The following is a 21,112-nucleotide window of genomic DNA, read 5'->3' as shown; positions in this document are numbered from 1 at the left end:
ACACAGAAAGAAGGATTCATCAGTAGCATGTTTCTTTATTCATTGTTATTTACAATTTATCATCTGACAGATAGACTTACAGAGAATAAATAAAGAAAAGAAAATATACAATTGGCACCACATTCTTTTTTCTAATACAGAGAATTTGTACGTATTCCATTTTGGAATGGCTACAATAGCTTTAAGCAGGAATTAAATCAGTTTAACTCTTTATCCCTCGACAGGACACATCATCCTCCAAAGCCTGCAGAAGGGCCCAGATGTTTCCTCCTCATAATGATTGCTTCAGAAACTCACTCCTCTGAAAAAGTTCCCAGACAATAGGGCAGAAGAATAGAATATCACGAAGGATAAAGGTCATAAAATGGGCTAGGTTACAAACTCTTGGCATGTATGCAGAAATCCTCCCAACTCTCATTTATTTCCAAGTCTCTTTTCAGGAAAACAGTTTTTACCTAAAACCTTTTACCTTATCCCAGTGTGCTTTCCCAGCAGTCTCTTTGCAAGTTCTTCCCTGACATGCAGTTGTGAATGTGGGTAATCACAGAGTAATTTGAGACCCTGGTTCTTCTGCAGAGGCCCATGAAGTGGTGGACGAGGTGTCTGCTGGAGAAACCAGATAGCTTGTTCCCAATGGGTTGGGATTGGAGTCAGGATTTGGTCCCTGGTCTAGAGGGGGGTCCTATTAAGAACCACCTTGCATTGTTTTCTAAATACCTCAAAGAAAGAAGCATTGCCATAGATAGATTTCAGCATCCGGAAATACACAACTGTAGCATGTACTTCACTTGGCACAAGTTAGGGCACTTTATCCTTTCTTCACATTTGAAAGTAAGCCAGCTCTATATTTCAGCAAAGCACTTCTTAAATTCACCCAGGTTATGCTGGAAGACAAGTCTTTATTTTCCTTTTTTATTCATTCAACTAACATCAGCAAATGTTCATCAGGTGCTCAGCCATGTGCCAGGAGCTTTAAAGAAGACGGGTGTGTGGTGATGAACACAGTTATAATCTTGTGACCCCTAAACAGAGCAGTTTAAAACTGCCATCACAAACCTCAAAGCTGTAATCCACAAAAGCAGTTTCTGCTTCTCCCCAAATTGCTGTGGGGTTGGCAATTAATTTGTTCCATGTGGTTATTTTATTCCATTTACGAATATTTAGGCAAATGAAATTTCTCTACTATTCTAAAAATAGTTATTTATCACACATCAGAGGTCTATACACACTGTACTAAATCCCTTCCACAAGCTATCCCTGCTGCCATTCACCAAATGCCACTTAGCCCTCGAATAAAATATTGGTTCACTCTATAGTTCTCTCCTGATCACCACTACAAATCATATTCGCTTGTAAGAACTACGGGAATCATCTAAAATTTCTTTCCATACTTGATTCTCTGCCCAGCAAGCTATGGACAGATCTTACTGGGTTTTTTTTGTGTGCTGCCAAATCTTTCACAAATTGTTCTCAGATGGTTTCAAATGCCAAACAGCCAAAACAGTTGGAAAATTTAGAAACAGCATAGAAAGGATATTGATCATTGATAAAGATCAGTGATCTTTAACAGGTCAATTTGTTATACTCTGTTCTGAATTTGGTACACTTGTGTCCAGATAGCGTCCTTCCTGCTGCATCTGAGCAGATCCAGGGTACAAATTAACAAGGGTTAAAGTATCCAGTAACCAAATGAGTACATTTGAAAAACTGATGAAAGCGAAATGCCTGTAGCTAATTAATAGTATTATGCCAATGTCAATTTTCTGTTTTGAAAATAGGTCATTCTTATGGAAGAGGTTCTAATTAATAGTATTATGCCAATGTCAATTTTCTGTTTTGAAAATAGGTCATTCTTATGGAAGAGGTTATCAGGTTATACAAGACATTACCAATTGAGAAATATGAGTGAAGGGTAATACAAATTTCTGCAATTTTTGCAACCTCGTATGAATTTTAAATTATCTGTGAGTTACCAAATAACAAGTTCTAAAAAGTATCTGGAAACTAAACAATTACCGAAGTGACTGTCACTATAGACAATGCAGCTAATTGTAGCAGAAAATTCAAATCGATAGAAATCAAATTACCATTAGCTATTCCAACCTCTTTCCTTCTCAATTCAGCATTCAAGGCATTTACCAGACAGAATTGACAACCACCTATTTCTATAAAAATGTTTATTTTAATTCTGAAGGATTCCCCCTTAGATCAGGATCTGCGTATTCTAGAAGCCTTTAGGGACCTACCATACTCACTGCCAGATCAAAGGTCTTAGTGAAAAGAACAGATTCAGATGGCAAATTATGAGCCTATGAATTCAAAGTAGGGTGATCTGAGCCCTAACTTTAACTTTCTTCTTTTCCACCTTTTTTTTTCTTTTTAACTTTGACCAAGACAGATGCTGTTCTGTTTTACAATATTTTCCTAGAACATCTTCATCTCTCCCCCTCTTCAGACTCTCCTTTTCTGTTCTCCTTTACTCAAAACACATGGCATAGCTCCATATCACTTCTTTCTTGTGGAAAGCCTGGGTGGGGCTAGAAAAACACATTTCCAGCATAGCACGTACTTCTTTGCACAGATGTCCAAAAAGATTTAGTCTTGCCTAAGTTAGCCTATTGTTTGAATGTCTTCCAGAGGCCATTATGGGCACCGAAATGATGGGTATCATTTTAATTGGATTTCACTAACAGAAGGAAATGCTAAGCTTCATGAATTACCATAAGTTCCCCATCTCTAGGTCATCATTTCCAAAGCTCAACTTGGGAAACAAAGTCCAGTTCAAGCAAAGAGTTGATTATCCTCAGCACTGGAAGTGGTCTAGAATGCACAGGAGCTCAAATTCTCTCCCTAAACTACTTTCTCTGAAATGAAAAGGTCATACTCTGATGGTTGCTTATGTGGTTAATGTTCATAAAGAACCTCCCCTTTTCTCTAAAAAGCTCTTTCCATTTTACAGACTTTGCAGTCGACTTTGCATTTTTTAGTTAATATTTTTCTGATCTCCAACATTCAGAATTTCTTCTTTTTCCACCCATATTTATCCTTCATCTTCAGGACACTTACTTTTTCTATCCTCTCCTAACTTTCCTGCCTCAGAATGGATTCCCAGCAGCTCCACTACCCCTGTTTCCACCTTGTTTGATCTGACCATCCCTTGTATCTTCCCCCCACACACCATTGCCTCTTTTTATGTAGCCTCCTTTCTAGCTCCCATCTTCTTCCCCGTTCAGTTGTATATTCACTTGTTGATTCAGTTTTTACTCCACTTGCTCTTTATTACACAGCCTTGTACACTTGCAAGTGATCTTTCCATAGCATGGAAACATTTTCCTCTTGGGTACCTTTTTCCACTCCAGATCTTTTCTGATCACATATGCATCTGGACAGCTCATCAAGATGTTGACCTAGCGATCAGAACATTAACCAACAAAAGTATAAATTTATATCTGACCATCTAAAAACATAATCTGGACAGAAACTATTCCCCAGATATCATGAATAGGAAAACTTACTATGAAGGTAACAAGGCCCCACAATTTCCCATCCCCTGTCCTATATCCCTTTCCAAATAATTCCTAGCTTCAGTCTTCCAATTCAGACTTGAGCTACTTTTAAATTCTACATACTAAGCCCTCATTATATACTCTGTTAGGTTTCTTAAATTTAACCTGCCTCACATATAAGTATAACTGGTTAGAAGTTAAACCTATGCCTGTAATACAAAGGCTTTACTACCAGAAGAAGAAGCCTTTCTCATCCCAGCAAAGTATAACTGTACATGAAAATACATATTTGGCAGTCACCTGAAACAGATTCCTTCTATGATTTAGGGCCAGGGAAATCCAGACATACTAAGTTCATTTTAAACACGCTGTATGGGGTTGAATCATGGGATGCAGCAAATTGATGCAGAACTATAAAAAGAAATGAGGAAGATGAAAACAACAAAGAAAGGGAACATGATATTACTTTCTCCTACCGCATAAGAAGTCATGGCATGGTTTGGATGTAGCCCTACCAGAGGCATGTAGATAAAGGAGAATAGGTTTCAAGTCCTGATTTCAAGTCCCTTTAGTTTTTTGTTTTTTGTTTTTTGTTTTGCTTGTTTGTTTGTGTTTTTTCTTTTGCATGGGCAGGCACCGGGAATCAAACCTGAGTCTCTGGCATGGCAGGTGAGAACTCTGCCTGCTGAGCTACCGTGGCCCACCCCAAGTCCCTTTGGTTTTAACGAAGTTAAAATACTTATTTTGAAAGAAGAGGGTGGCAGCTATCAAGATACAGGAGAACATGTCCAGCCCTGCTCACATCAAAGGTGATGATGTATGTGGAAACATCATGTGGTTAACTTGAAAGCACCATACAAATGGCAGGTGTTACTATTACAGTGGATTCCTGTATCCCTTTTGCTGACCCATGACCACCATTCTTAGAGCCAGAAATTATTAGAAAACTAAATCCTCATGGGTTACAGTTGTAGATCCAATTGTCCAGTGAGCACTGAACAACATCAGAGCAGGAAAGACTCCAAGACCATCTAATCTACTGTCTTCATTTTAGAGACAAGAATCACAAAGCACAAAGAGGCAAAGTGGATTGCCTTAGATGAAACACTTGTCTTGAGGCAGAAATAGAACTAACACTCCCAACCAATGCTCTCCTGACCCTCAAATCAATGACTCTCCAGAGTTACTTCCAGGAGAGACTGAAGCCCAGAGTCATAAGTTTATGGGGAAACAGCATTTGCTCATGTTAGAAGATGACCTGCCAAATGAAAATTGGGGTCATGGGGTTTATGCTTACGTAGTAGACCGCAGCAACGCTGAAGGTCAAACAGAGGGGAGCACTCAAGATCCTGAGAGACTATGTGGAAGGGGGACAGGGTGAGACCATCGAAGCAGATCTAAGGGTCAAGACTGATTCTTCTCAATTTAGGAAGCTTGTTCTGTAATCCATTCTTGTTTCTCCTTGACAGGAATTGAGGGTTCCCTTTTCCTGCTTCTCACTAAATCTGAGGATGACAATGTATCAGTTCCCATGAGTTCTGGAGGAAAAGAAACCAGTCTTGTGCTTCCTTTTCTGTTACTCATACAAGCTCTAAAACAAGAGAGGATGTACACTAAGCAGTAGCAGTGGACAACTTCTCACAACATGCTGGCTCTCTGCCTTGTTGAAATCAAAGACTTTTCAATTAGAAGAACATTAAATATCATCTTATAGAACCATCTGCCTTGTTTTTGGAAGCCTACACCTTTCTTGCATAGTTTTTCCAGCCTATATCTAAACTTCTTCAATAATAAAGAACTCCCCACCTCTGGAGGCAGCCCATTCATCCTTTTATGCCCTAATTCTGATTGTTTCCCAAATATGGAGTCGAAATTGGTCTCTTTTTAAATTCTCCTCATTGGTCTTAGTCAATCTTCTTGCAGCAGATGGCTTTCAGATATTTATGCCTGAGAAATTCACTCCCCAGTCCACCTGGCCACAGAGGCTTTCATCCCTTAAAAGAGCTGAAAGATTGGAGATAAATCAGAGGCCCTCAGATCAAGATGTCAAAAACATGAGGCTTTACTGATTCAAAACTTAGGCTCCCACTAAACACACACCTAAAAATATTTGAACAAGAGCAAGAGGAGGAGACTCTGCAGAAATCACAAATGAAGAGCACAGCTGTTACCTGTCCTTTGTAGACCTCCTTTCCTATATCCATTCGCTACTCAAAACTCCTTGGATACATAAGGTACTTTTAAATTTTACTGTAAATTACTGTTCCCCTTCATACAGCCTTATAATAGACACTCTTTCCTATCCACATACCTATAATTCAGCCCTGAACCCTGCCCACGAATAAACAGAACACCCATTTCACAGAAGCTGGCGATTTTCAAGAATGCATCATTCACTTTGGTGATAGAAATACAAATAGTTATTCAGTGACTAGCCCAGAGGCCAAATTAGGAAATCTTCCTAATTGGATTAGTTGCTCAATACTGTATCCTCAGATTCTCCACATCTATCAAGGGTTTTCCCTAAACCTAACCTCACATTTTCCAAGACATTAGTATCCTTCAAATTTCTGTTTCTGAAAATATTTTTAAAGGATAGCATGGAAAAAGATATTGTAGAATCTACACATTTATAAACACAAGCATATTTAACCTTTATAAATTATCTGAATTTTCTAGCATTTGTTAACCAACATTCTGGTCTATCAAGTAAAATTTCTTTTACTAGATTTTCTCTGCCCTAGGATTTTTTTTTTCTTTTTTAGTTCTTTAATGTAAAAAAAAAAAAAAAAAAAGTATATATGAGTCAGGAGGAGGGGTTGGGGGAACAGAGTTGAGAGAGGCGAGGGACAGAGGAGAACAAAGCAAACAAGCCTCCGTCTATAGGTCCATTAAATGTCCAGCTGGAGTGGCTTCGGCAGGGGTGAGTGGTAGGACTTGAGGGGAGGAGCAGGGTCATCAGAATGTCGCCAGGCACTGACAGCGTCACTCATCCCCTTGTTGAAGGAGCAGAAGGTGGATTTCCTGGAATGAGGGGCGGTGCTTGGTGTCTCTTCTCCAGCAGCTGAGCATCAGCTTATACACAGAGTCAGGGCAAATAGCAGGCTGAGGGAGGTAAGTCTTTGAAAACAAAAATAAACAACAAAAAAAGAGACTATTAAGAAGAGAGAGGAAAAGGAAAAGTCATTGCATCATGGTGTTGCTTACCTCCACCACACTTTCTCATGCTAAATAAACTGAAATGAGTGAGATGCCTATTCTCCCTACTCACAAGTCTTTAAATTATTGGTCCTTTTTCATTCCCCCTTCCTTTATCTTCTTTATTTGTACAGAGCAAGACTTCCTGATGGGCCATTTTTTTGAGTCCTCACTTCAGGCAGACAATGAAACTGAAGCAAAAAAATACTGTATCCTCAGTACTGATACATGTACTGATACTGACTATTCAGACTGGAAACCAAGGAGTTAGGACATTGATCCCCCATTTATGGTTCACCTATGTTGAGGCTTATCTTGGCCAACCCAATCACAGTAGAGGCTGAAAGGACAGTAGTAGCTTCAGCTCCTGGACTGGAAGAAAATCTTAGCCAAAGGCAGAAACTGGGAGGCAGGATATGTCCACGTAGCCCCCGAACTATAACATTCTTTGTGCTCCCCCTCCTCTGTACTGTGCTCCCCCTGCCCTGTACTGTGCTGCCCCTCCCCTGTACTGGCGCCATCTGGAGGAGACTGGAGTTCTGCTTTACGTCATACACCAACATCTCCATCTGTATGTTTATCCTGACTATGCTCTGCCCTTAACCTCTGAACTAGGGCTACATTTGGCTCTACTCCCAAATCTCCAGTTACAGACTGGATCTTACCATGAATGTACACAGCTTCCACAAGCAAGACGTCACTCTATTGACTTGCCAGGTTGTGTCCTGCTCCCTATATTCCGTTGCTGACATCTCCTCACCTATGTTTTTGAATATGCTGATATATTGGCATGTTCCTGAACCATACCTAAATTTCCTATGCTCTTTTCTGGAACCTCCTTTGTCTTTGCTAGATCCAACCTCTGCAGCTGGTTACTCATTAACTTTCCCCTGCCTGGCCTCCTCCCTCCCCAACAGCAGTGTATATCATGCATCGTAAGAGCCAGGCTTTATACGGAGTCTGCTTATTCCCTCTGTCCATTCTTAATTAACAAATAAAAAGACTAATAACTTTGACTTCTACTGGAATATTTGATGAAATCTGGCAAACCTTAACCCAGTATGTTACAAATGATGATGGCTGTAAGATAGCAACCATTTAAGAGGAAATATTACCAATGCAAATGAGACTATAGGATAAAGGGCACACTCATGTATTGCTGGCGAAACTTAAAACTGGTAAGCCATTTCTGGGATATTCTTTAGATAACTTTAGACAGAATTTAGAAGAATTTTAGAAAAAAATACATTTTGAGCCAACTGATACCAACAAAATTTAAATAATAAATCACATAAATTATTGTTTGCCCTTTTCAAAATCTCATAAACTTGTTAAAAAAGGAAATTATATTTCATAATAATCCTCATACTTGTAGAGTTTTATTACCTTCTACATCATGAGACACAATAAACTTTTTTTTTTTTTTTTTTTTTTTTTAAAGGGAGAGGGAGGAAGGGAAGGAAAGACAGAGAAGGAAGGAAGGATGGAAGGAAAGAAGGGAGGAAGAAAGGGAAACATCTTTAAACATTTTCTTGTTTTATTATATTTTGTTTGTTTGTTTGTTTTTTACATGGGCTGGGGCCGGGAATCGAACCGGGGTCCTCCGGCATAGCAGGCAAGCACTCTTGCCCGCTGAGCCACCGCGGCCCGCCCCATAAACTTTTAAACTGTATTCAATTTTTAGTTATTTAATTCCATTTAGGCCATGAGCTTTCAGGAAAAGTGCTATCTGGGAATTCTTCACATCTTGTGAAGACAAATTAAGAGCAAAAATGTCAAATACATTTTTAAACTTTTTATTATGAGAATAAGTTATATACAAAGCAAAGAAAAAAAAAGCCACAATTTTCAAAGCACATTTCAACAAGTAGTTACAGAACAGAACCCAGAGTTTATCATGGACTATAATTCCACCATCTCAGAGTTTTCCTTCTAGCTGTGCCAAAACACTGGAGCTTAGAAGGAATATTAATATAGTGATTCAGCAGCCATACTCATTTACTAAAGCCCATTTTCTCTGTTATACCTCCTCTTTCTCCTTTAATCCTTCTCCCAATCTATAGGTACATTTGGGCAATGCCTATTCTGACATTTTCATGTTGAGAAGAGGTGTCCACACTAAAGGATGGGGAGATGAATTAATTGATAATTCTGGACTGGCTGATCCTTCTGAGTTTCAGGATTTATCTGACCTAGGAACCTTTCAGGAATTATATGTTCCAGGAAGGCAAACCTAGTGCATGAAACCTTTATAGAGTCTCAGTTCAAACCCTAGGTGTTCTTAAGAGTCAACAGGAGTGATGTTGATTGGGGTTTAGCAAACCATGGCAATTAGCACTAACTAAACCTTGCAAAAGAGCAGCCCCCAGAATAGCCTCTGACTCCATTTGATCTTTCTTGGACACTGATGCCTTCTTTTATTACTCTTCTTTCCCCACTTTTGGTTGGGAAAATGTTGTCAAGCCAGGGCCAGACTTATCCCTGAGAGTCATGCCCCAAGTTATCAGGGAAATTTTCACCCCTGAATGGCTTGTACGATGTAGGGGGAAGGGCAATCATTTTCCTTGCAGAGTTGGGCTTAGAGAGAGAGAGAGGCCGCATCTGAGCAACAAAGAGGCTTCCTGGAAGCAACACTTAGGCCTCATTATGGGTAGTCTTAGCTTCTCCCCTACAGAAAAAGTTTCATTAAGGCAACCCTTAAAATCCAGGGTTTGGCTTATTTCCTTGGGAGTCCCCAATGGTTGAGCAGGTACCAGGGGTTTCCCACATGGGAAAGCTTAATAGTTCATATATATATATATATATATATATATACATATTCCCCTTTGGACCCTTAAGGGACACTACCAATGTTTTTAACTATCAGCCTACCACAGTCTGAGATTTATCCTAGCATTATATTAAACTATACAGAATTACAATCCGGACTCCAAGAGTTTGGGTTGTTTAAATGAGCTAGCAAGAGAAATTGATTTAGATTATGTTACAGAAAATTTAGGTTCTAGACATAATAAACCACTCTGCCTTTGGTCTCATACGGTAGATAAAGGTCTAGAATACATACACTATCATCATTTACCCTGCTTTCTCATTTACCTCAGACCTAGCTGGTTGGCTTCGTTTTAAACTCTAATTGAGGCCTGATCTCTTTTTTGGTTACTTTAACTGATATTATTTTTAGCTATCCTAACTTTCAGAGCTGCAGCACTCCATTTCTGGGTTCTAGGTATCACAGAACTACTTAAAGTTCTAGGGAAATGCCAGCTGATACACATATAGCTCAGTGTCTCAGAATCCAGAAATCCATCTACAACTTCAGACCAAATGTGGTTGCTATAAGAGCCCACAATCTAGGCTCCCATTTTCTTATAAGTATTTTCTGAGAGAGACCTTAACATATTTGTGCACAAATGGCTAATTTGTGCACAACACATTGTCCCCAAGGTTTATTCAGTTTGTTGTGTTCCTCTTGATGTCCCTCTATTTTGTAGTGTACCATATTCCATCATATAAATGTATCACCATCCATCATTGTGCTTCTCACTCACTGTATACTTCAGTTCCCTCCATCTATTGGGCATCATGGATAATGTCCAAAAATTGTACAAACCATGTCTTACAGTGTCTTCACTTGCTTGTACAATCAGCAGCACTCTCAATTTTAGACAATTTTTATTGGTCCATAATGACAAAGAACCAGCAAACACAATGTGACCAACCATCAAACCAAAACTACTCCTTATCACTTGTCCATACCCTAAATTAGTTGCCCCTGGTAGTGCTGTGGTACTGTTGATGTCTTCCTGTTAATTAGTGACCACAGCATGCATTTTTAGTTTTCTCCCTATATCCCTCTACTATTGACTCCTTGTCCACTATCGAACCATTAACATATATGAGAACATCTTTATAATTGTTAATTTAATCAGGGGGCTACATGGCGCTATACATCCCCTTTCAATCATATTTACCTACAATATGGCAATATTATTTATAAACTGCTAATTAGTTACCATCACTTCTATCCATTCCCTTGAATTTAGATTCAATCTCTTTGGATAGCCTTTCTCCATCTCTAGCTTTTGTGTACTTCTAGGTCTGCTATATTCTAGGGAGTAACCTCTAAGATTACCTTTACCAGAGTCATAGTAGTGAAACCATACAGTATCTGTCCTTTTATGTCTGACTTACTTCACTCAGCATCATGTCCTCAAGGTTCATCCACATTGTCATATGCTTCGGGACATCATTTCATTTCACTGCTGCATAATATTCCATCATGTATAAAACACATTTTATCTGATATTAGCATAGTTACTCCTGCTTTCTTTTGGTTACAGCTTGCATAGAAGACCTTTTCCCATCCTTTCACTTTCAATCTAATTGTGCCCTTGAGTCTGAGATGTGTCTCTTGTAAACAGCATATAGATGGATTATATTTTTAACCCATTCTGCCAGCCTGTATCTTTTAAATGGTGAATTTAGTTCATTAAATTCAAAGTAGTTACTGTAAAACCAGTTCTTGGCTCTACCATCTTATCCTTTAGTTTTTATTGTCAGATCTATATATTCTTTTCCTCCTTTCTCTTCTTATCCTTGAAATTACCATTACTAGTACTCTTCAACTGTGTGTCCTCCTCCAGACCTCCCTCTCCTGTCTTTTTTTTCAGCTGATAGGACTTCCATTAGTATTTCTTATAGATTAGGTCTCTTGTTGACTAGTTCTTTCAATCTTTGTCTTTGAAAATTTTAATCTCGCCCTCAATTTTGAAAGATAACTTGGCCGGATAAAGAATTCTTGGTTGGAAGCCTTTCTCATTCAGGATCTTAAATATATCATACCACTGTCTTTTTGCTTCCATAGTGCCTGTTGAGTAGTTTAAAGTCTGTCTTATATGTTTTCCCTTGTATGTAATAGATTGTTTTTCTCATGCAGCTTTCAGGACTTTCTGTTTCTCTTCAACATTTGACAATTTTATTAGTATATGTCTTGGAGTAGGCCTATTTGGATTTATTCTATTTGCAGTTCATTGGACCTCTTTGATTTGCATATTTATGTCTTTTAAAAAGGTTGGGAAATTTTCCCCAATAATATCTTTAACTAACTTTCCCAGCCCTTTACTCTTCTCTTCTCCTCCTGCAACACCAGTGATTCTTGTATCTGCACACCTCTTGTTGTCTTTCATTTCCCTAAGATCCAGTTCTATTTTTTTATCTTTCTTAACCTTTGTTCTTTTGTGCACTCTATTTCAATTGCTCTATCTTCTAGTTTACTTATTCTTCCTTCAGCTTCTTTGAAATCTGCTATCATGTGTCTCTAGTGTATTTCTAATTTGGTCTCTGTATCTTTCATTTCTATGAGATCTGCCATTTTTCTATTTAATCTTTCAAATTCTTCTTTATGCTTTTCTAGTGACTTCCTGATATCCTTTATTTCTTTATAAACATCCTTGAGTAATTGAGTCATATTCTGTGTTCTCTCTGGAGTTTTGATTTGGTCATTCATTCATCTGGGCCATTTCTGCTTGGATTTTCATGTGCCTTATGATTTTCTATTTTGTTCAGGACATTCAATTATCTTAATAACATTATTTTGCAAGTTGGTTTCCTTCAGTCATCTAAAGTTTTGTATTTAGTTCATTTTGCATTGAAGGTTTCCTTTTGCACTTGGTTTGTCAGTTCTCCCTGCCAAATAAAGGTCTGAATCCTCACGTAGGGGCTACAATTCAACCTGAGAGTCTATTAAAAGCTAGGCCGGGGTGTACAAGTACTTCAGTGGTAGAACGGCCACCTATCATGCAGGAGACCTGGGCTCATCCCTGGCCCAGGCACCCCCAAAATAATAATAATAATTTAAAAAATGAGAATACAATAAAAATGCGGAACAACAACAACAAAACCTCACTAGTAGTAGGCTCCGAAGTCAGAAGGAGACACCAAGATATATTGTAAGTGAACTCAGACTGGTGCCCAACAAAGGGAGAGAAAAATTAAGAAAAAAGTAATACAAATAAATAAAATATAATAATAAAAATATATATAAAACAAGAAATAAAAATTAAAAATAAAAATAATAAGTAATAAAAAACCAATAATACTACTAATAAAATATATATATGTAGAAAAAAGTATTAAAAAACAAAAAGAAGGGAAAAAGAAAAAATAATATTAAGAAACAAATACAAACTTAGGCAGATAGGGAGTTAGCCAGCCTGCACTTACTGCTTCTCAGGAGCAGGGGGCATGTCTGAGGCTCCTCCTCCTCCAGGCCTGCCCCTCCTGGACTGCAGCAGTTCAAAGACGGTGGGAGGGGGAGGGGCACTGCTCCGGGCTTGTGGTGGCTGTTCGGCGTCCTGGCCTTCAGGACTGGGGAGCCGACCAACGCAGGGGGGACAATCTGCCAAGCACCCTGTGCACGTGTCTGCCAGACACCATGCCTACAGGGCCGGCTGTTCCTGATATCTGGCCCCATGATCAGTCCCTGCTCCTGCCCCTGCCCCATCGTGATGCACCTCCCCTCATGACGGTCAGCTGACCCACTCTGGTCTCCCCATCCTGATACCCCCATCTCTCTCCTTCCCAAAATACCCTAGAGGCCCTGCTTCTTTACTCACACCCCAGACTGCAGTTCCAGTCATTTTCTCCCCTTCATCTCTCTTGTTCCATGAGCAAGAGTGAACTCAATTCACTCCACTTTGCCATCTTCCAAGAAGTCTCTCAAATACATTTTTTAATTATTAAAATTGTTGCTATTGACTTCAAAAACTTTCATTGGAAGACAAAGACTTAAAATTTATTTAAGCTATAACTCCTAAGTATACAATTCCTTCTCTGCTAACGAATGTTACTCAGACATTTTCATCTGCATTATTGTCTACTATGTGCAATAAGTTAGTGATATAATTAACCATGCCATTCCAAAATGAGTTGGGCACACACGTATCGTCTAACCACTGATAGTATTGAGAAATTACTGTCGCAATACAATGTCAAACTTAAAATTTGCTGAAATTTTAATAAAATTTATTAGTAACTATATATAATAAAATGAAATGAGTAATACATTTAATATAGTAGGTTTAATAGTTAATACATTAAATTTTATAATTTTTTGATAAACATTTACTTTACACTTATAGGTGAGAAGTTTATTCAGTAGATAGTGGCATTATTTGGCTTTGGCCTTCGGTCCAACATATGACTTTGATACTCAACCATTTGGTGGTTGGTCAAAATATGTATTTGGTGTACCACTAGTATCCAGTGAAAGTGAAAGTGGTGGACCATTTTAAACTGATCATTTATAAATAAATAAGCCAATATTAAATCCTGGAGATTATTAGAAATGAAAACTTTCATTAAAATGATAAAAAGTGTTTTCTTATGAAATGGAATAGCATAGCATTTGAAACTAATATGTAATTTTTAGTGCTGAGTGAGAAGCTATTTAATATCAAGATGATTTTTAATGCAAAGCAGACAGTGGAGATATAGGACATGTTTGTCTTTTGCTGAATGTTTGCTGGTCCAATTTTGCCTCATGTGACCATTTTTCCTCCCTGTAGGGTTTGAGTCACTAAATAATAAGTTCAGGGAAACTAAAAATCTTAAAATATTCCTCTCTGTGCCTACAATTCCAAGATACACTCAAATTAGGGCCACTATTTTGATGAATAAAATAGAATTTTCTAATCAACTGGCCATGTTTCTTCTAATGGGCGGCATAGTGGCCAGGATGTATTAGTCCAGGGAGGAAAAAAAAACAAAAACAGTTTTCCTTGGTCTACTTAATTATTTCATGCACACTAGAGTAAATTTTCCCATTGCCATAGTAATAAAACAACTACCTTAATGTCAAAATAGATAATTTAGATGTCTACTAACAAAATATCAATAGTCTATCAAAATAAAGATAAATTTAAAGACTTCCCCCTCTTATTTTCAACCTGCACGTTGCATTATCTCCTGCCATTCCTTTATCTTTTGCTGGCTTGAATCTATGTAAGTCACAGAGGACCTGCTCTTCTTTTCTGCAAGAGCCTTCTTCCGCCTCACCAATTGTTATTTTCCTGTTTGAGATGCTACACTCCAGGCTGAAGCCAGGCCACTTGTGGGAGGTGTAGTGCTCCAGCCACTAGCAAACTGTAAATTCCAACCTCATAGGAAATTTAAAACTGAACGACCCAAAGAAATTTCAGAGTATCTTAGCTAGGAATGGAGACTCTTCATTTTTCTTGGAACCCAGCTTTCCCTGAATCCTGAGGCCATAACAGCTGGGCCTAGAGATGCCTCCCAGGAGCAGCTAGCCATGACATCCTAGACCACTTCTGGACACACACGTCTAGGGACATTGTAGATAGTCCAAACCAATACTATGTCTCATACTAAAGGTGTCATTTTAAAAATGAATGCTAATACATCCCTTATTCATGTTTAAGGTTTATATTTTTGTTCTCATAGTTTTCAACCAGAAAGACAAAGCACACAATCTAGATCAAGGAAAAGCTTCAGCATGAGGGCTAGGATTTTATTTCCTGGGGAAGAGCCTGACTTAACTCATCCCCTCCAATGATCAATGGGTTGGCACATGGGTAAAGCAGGGTGTGGATAGAACCCCAGAAAGACCTTGGTGCTTATCCAGATAATTAATAGCAAACAATGAGCATCCAGGTAGCCCATCTTCCAGCTCAGGCCTGTCCTACTAAGTCAGGACTTCCCTTTACCTGTCCTATAGGTCCACCCAAGTCCACATCCATCTGTCCCAGACAGTTCCTACCTGCCTCCCTTGGTCTCGGAAGAACTCTCCAGTATTCTCGATGACCTGCTCATCTGAGAGCTGGGAATACGGCTGCTCTTGGCAAAAGGTGAAAGTCTCCCACAGAGTCACCCCAAAGGCCCACACATCACTTGCTGTCGTGAATTTGCCCTATTAAGTGAGGGGGAAAAAGGCAAATCAGAATAACCTGTGGACAACAAGAGCAGGTGAGATTTTCATAATCTCAGTTAGTCCTTTCCCAAACCCAGCACCAAGAATGCTGAAATGGCCCAGATATGCATAGAGGAGCCAGAAATGGAAACATTATGCTGTTTTGGCACCAAGAAACAGACCATTTTCTCATTCTTATGACCTCTGCTTAGTCTGACATGAGATCCAAGAGCTGAAAGGGATACAACTATAAGCTACCTGATTCTCCAACAGAGTCAGCTTTTAGGCTCTGGTGTAGCCTTGGGAAAATGCCCCTGAGAAAGACAAAGTTCAATGGAAGGTCACTAGCTTTTGTGTTGGAGATAGAGTACTCTGGTGTAAGTGCCTTTTCTTGAATAAGTCCCTGAGTGAGTCCAGGACTCTCACTTTCCAATTAAGGGATAGCTGTTAACAGTCTTGAAGAATGGACTTTAAAACAAGCAACAGCCATGAGATTCAGATATAATCAGCATGTATTAGATACATTTATACATTTTTATTCCGTCAATGCAACAATGCTACGAAGTAGATAATATTATTTATCCTTATTTTTCAGATCAGAAAAGCAAGACCAGAGAGGTTTATTAAATTTTCCTGGTTCATAAGACCATTGGTAATGGAAAAACTGGGATTCAAACCAGGGTCCTCTGAATCTAAGTCTAATAATCATTTCAAAACCATACAGCACCTTAAAAGTGAGCAGCGCTTAGCTATGGCAATAAAAACGGGAATAATATACAATTCAGATACACAGTGATGATGCAGCTCTTTACAAGGATTTGCGTAAACTTGTCTACATCACAAAATTTTAATAATAGCAGAAAATTAGAAAGTACATAAATATCAAAATATAGAGACATTATCAAATTACAGGATACATACACACAATAGAATTTATTATCCAGTCATTAAAATCACGTTTTCGAAGAATATTTAATGGCATAAGAAATGCCATGGTAAAATGCTAAGTAAAAAATAAATAGGGAATTGTATATGCAAAATATTTTATCAATTATGTAACATAGATGATATATATATATATATATATAGAGAGAGAGAGAGAGAGAGAGAGAGAGATGTCCATAGAAAAAAAATCCTCGAAGGAATAAACCAAAATATTAATGGTGGTTATCTTAGGGAGGTAAATGGGATGATTTTACTTTTTATTCATTTCAAAATTAATTTACAAATCCTATAAGAATGTAAGCATGGAATAAACAGACTAACTACAATTGAACAAAACTAGATTGGTCTCAGGCTTGTCTCTGCAACATTAAATGACAGAAGACAAAATATTACATGTACACAGCAGTGTAAAACTAAAATTTATAGTCAAATAATTCTAAAATACTGCTAAGTGAGTCACCTGTAAAAATCAACAATAAAATGTCTCAGATAGGATTAGTCAAAAAATAAACCTCCATGAGAGACATTTAGAAAAACTTATTTGGTTTTGGTCTAGAACATCAAGAATCGAATAAAAGTGATAAAGCAAAGAATGATGTGCTTATAATTAAAAAGGGAATGGTGGTGAGCATTTTAAAAAAACAATAATTAATTAGAAACATGGTTATAAAATTAATATGGAAGAAGAACATTTTGTGCAGAAAACATTTCTTTAAACTATAAGGTTTCTAATCCCTGAAATTAATTAAGGGATTAATTAATTAATTAAGAAATTGAGTGAGTGGAAAGGGTGGAGAAAAAAAGAAACGAAAGCCCTTTTCATTACGGATGCACTTTTTAAACCTTTCTCCCCAAATTTTCTAAAATGAACAACATTTTAGAAAATTTAGAAACATGCCAGAATAGGCAAATAATAATAATTAATACAAGGCAGAAAAAATAGCGAGGTCCATTGAGTTTGCTTCTTGCCATCTCAGGCTTGTCTTTACGTGCCATGTGCACCTGCCTACATGTCAGGTATTAAAAATTCTGGGAACTGTAAGGGGTATGGTATGTATAATTTTTTTAATTTATTTATTTTTTCTGTTTTTGTTCTATTTCTTTTTCTGTTGTCTCTTTATTTCTTTTTCTGAATTGATGCAAATGTTCCAAGAAGTGATCATGATGATGAATATGCAACTATGTGATGATATTGTGAATTACCGAATATATATGTAGAACAGAATGATCATATGTTAAAAAAATTAAAAAATAAAAAGAAATTAAAAAAAAAATTCTGGGAACTCACCAGCAAGATGCTCTCCCAAGACATCCAGCGGATAGGGAGCACTGCCCGGCCCTGGATCCTGTAGTAGTCGCCGCTGTACAGATTCCTGCTCATTCCAAAGTCAGCTATCTTGATGGTGTAGTGCTTCCCTACTAGGCAGTTTCGTGTGGCCAGATCTCGGTGGACAAAATTGAGAGAGGAAAGGTATTTCATGCCAGAGGCTATCTGAGTAGCCATAAACTTTAGGTTGGCGTAACTGAGGAAATAGAAAAGAAGGGAGAAAGTGGTCTACAGATACAGAAAGTCATAAAAGATACACATTCTAAAGTTGGTACCAAGACACCTCAGTTTAAACCTCACCCTCCCTTCTCTATTCTTAATGACCCCTTTGCATTTCCCCCAAAAGGCAGCTGCTCCATTATTCCCTGACCCCATCTCTCCCATCATTTCAGAACATGGACAAACTTAAAGCTTTACTGCTTCCCATCTTCAGAGCCCAGGTTGGTATCATGAGTACAAAGAAGAGACCAAAGACTTGGCTTATTTACCTGACAGTGGGTGCATTGCTGGAGGGAGAACTGGGGGGCTCATGGCGGGAAAGAAACTGATTGAGGTCCCCATTCTCCATGTACTCAGTGATCATGCAGAGAGGGTCATCGGTGATGCACACAGCTAAGAGACGGATGATGTTCGGGTCCTTGAGCCGGGACATGATCTTTATCTCCTTAAGAAAATCGTTCCTTTCGAGGACACAGATACAGATTAATCCAGAGGTTTCCAGAGTTAGACTCAAAGAGGCAGAAAAATACACAGCAAATTCTATTCATGGCCATTATGCCAAGCCTTGTTTCCCTTTAGATAATCTTAGAGAGGGCACAGAAATTGGTACCTGGAACTGTTGTATCTGGAATATGATGCATCACTTTTCAACTGTAACTCTTTTTGACAACAGGACAATGACTTACTCATATTTGCATCCCTAGTATCTAGTACAATGTCTGAAACATAGCAAGCAATTAATTAGCATTTGCTGAATGCTATATGCTGTTAAAAACTACTAACTTTTCACTGAAAATTATCTCTTAAGTGCACCAGGGGTAATTAATTACCTTTTTAAAAAGCCATGGAGTCACTCTATTACTAAAGTGAAGAAACAATTTTTAAAGTGAAAAATTATCCCCTGGTTTATCTGATAATCCTTTATTTTCTCATAGCAGCTTTTCTTAATACTGGATGCACCAGTAGTTGATCACAACATACATTTGGTAGCTTCTCCAAAACAGAGTTGCTTAAAAGCCACGGTAGTAATGTGGGGTCATTTCAAAAGAAGTATGCACTTGGCCAAGACTAATAAATTGTTTGAGTACATGGTGATAGCCACCCTCGAGTCAAAAAATGGGCTACAATAACCTTCCCAATAGCAACATTTGGACTAGTGAAACTGCTGGCCCACATTCCCAAAACTATAGGAGCAAATCAGTTATAAGCCTCCCATCACTTTTCCAGGAATCCTAGACTGAGAGTCATGCTGGATCAATATAAACCCCTTAGAACCAACGTACTCTTGATGAAACATCCCTCCTCCCATTTATTTCCCCTTCAAGCCCAACCCAAGGGTATCCACGGTTTAGGAAGGCCAGGTTCAGGCCATTCATCATTGCTAAATGGGAGTGGACACAGGTGGGGGCACTCCAAGCCTCACCACACGCTTTGTCATATCCTGGCTTGTTTCTCCCTGGCCACTTTCTCTGAACATCTACGAAGATTGATATTTATGGATATTCCATCTCTCTAGGGGACACAGAGGATGTCACTTTTCTTTCATACTAATATTCTTAAAACTGAAATTCTCCCATTAGAAATTCTAAAACCTCTATAATTTTGTACCCAATCCTCTCTTTCTTCTTCATTCCATATCTTGTCAATTGCAAGACCTCTAATGAAACCCTATCAGTATTTCTGGAATTTGTGACAAAAGGGGAGCTAGGAATGATAAACTTTCTGTCACTTTGAATATCGTGAGACAAATCAAACCATGAAAATGAGTACATGTGTATGTACACAGACATGCAGGGTGCTTTGTGACACCTAAAGCCAGCTTTCAACTAGCATGCCTGTATGGGTGAGGATTAACTCACCATTACTGCAATAGAAAGGATGTCAGACAGTGGAGTATGGCTGGTTACTGCAATTTATGTAGCAAAGGATCCAAGAGATTATTAGATGGTTTGGAAAACTGCTAAAGAACTATGGATCCTTTTGCTTTGAGTTCCATGAATGCTTTTCCAAGTAGAGGTAGCTTCTTATTTTGGGGGTTGCTGGACATAGAAGAAAAGGAGAATAAAAGAGAAAAAAAGATGAGAAAGTAAACATAGAAGTATAAAAGCAGAAGGGAAGGCTCAGTGAGAAAGATGTTCTGTGCTCATGAAAAGTTCTGGAGAAGGTAACAACACTCTGGGGTATAGCTGTATATATATATACACATAGAGAGAGAGATTGAGAATGTGTTAGGTATGCTTGGAAATGCTGTGCAAAAGGGATTACGGGGTAAATATATAGCAAACAGAATGGAGAATATATATATATTTGAGATAGCTGGGGAACAAAAATGGGACAGTTGACTCCATAAGAACACTGAAACATGGCACTGGAAAAGTGAGGCAGCACATACCTTCCCACCTCAAAAGAAAACAATTGCTCAAAAGTCTCCAGGAATGTTGCTGTAGTCCTAAAAGATGACTTACACAAAGAAAAATTCAAATGCAGACCACAGACCTGGCATTCTTGTTGGCATCTGCTCGGAGCATTTTCACGGCCACCAGGACAGGCTGGTTAGCACTGACATCTAGGGCGAAATCTTTGTCTTTGAATTTTTCCATTCCCTCCACTTCACAGAGATGAACCTAGATAAAAGTCATCTAGTCTCAGCATCATCATTCTCCTGAAGATGTCTCAGTACTCTTGCTGGGCATTCCCTGGAGATAAACTAACTCTTAAAACTCAAGCAAAATAATCAAAAGACTGATAAGAAGGTGTGTCTAATATATCTTTGATTAAATAATTGATACAAACAATGGTAAAGTACCCAGCTAATATGACACATTGCTGCCTTATAAAATAATATATACATAGACTGGAAGGTTGAATAAATGAGTGAAGAATCTATAACACACTATTTAATTATAACATAGAACACTATAAAATGACATAGTATAAATGCTTGAGCTTTGACTCAAGGAATGTTTTAGTTACCAGATCATTTAAAACACT

The 21,112-nt window shown here is 38.3% G+C and overlaps 1 protein-coding gene across 5 annotated transcripts in view; it reads right to left on the bottom strand.

The window, feature by feature from the left end:
- Positions 1-19: 19 nt before the first annotated feature.
- Positions 20-21,112, bottom strand: part of DDR2 (discoidin domain receptor tyrosine kinase 2) — a 179,643-nt gene continuing 158,550 nt past the window's right edge. For all 5 annotated transcript variants that reach the window (XM_077156737.1, XM_077156736.1, XM_077156738.1 and 2 more), the window contains 5 exons: positions 20,618-20,745; positions 18,391-18,582; positions 17,864-18,098; positions 15,481-15,630; positions 20-6,626 (listed from right to left, as the gene is read on the bottom strand). In XM_077156737.1, the coding sequence (XP_077012852.1) occupies positions 6,492-6,626; positions 15,481-15,630; positions 17,864-18,098; positions 18,391-18,582; positions 20,618-20,745 (840 nt within the window). In that variant the 3' untranslated portion in view covers positions 20-6,491. The remainder of the gene's footprint in view (positions 6,627-15,480; positions 15,631-17,863; positions 18,099-18,390; positions 18,583-20,617; positions 20,746-21,112) is intronic.

This window comes from Tamandua tetradactyla, chromosome 4 (assembly GCF_023851605.1).
Source record: "Tamandua tetradactyla isolate mTamTet1 chromosome 4, mTamTet1.pri, whole genome shotgun sequence".
NCBI lineage: Eukaryota > Metazoa > Chordata > Mammalia > Pilosa > Myrmecophagidae > Tamandua > Tamandua tetradactyla.
Note: the sequence above shows the minus strand (reverse complement) of the source record. Positions and strands in the feature narration are given on the sequence as shown.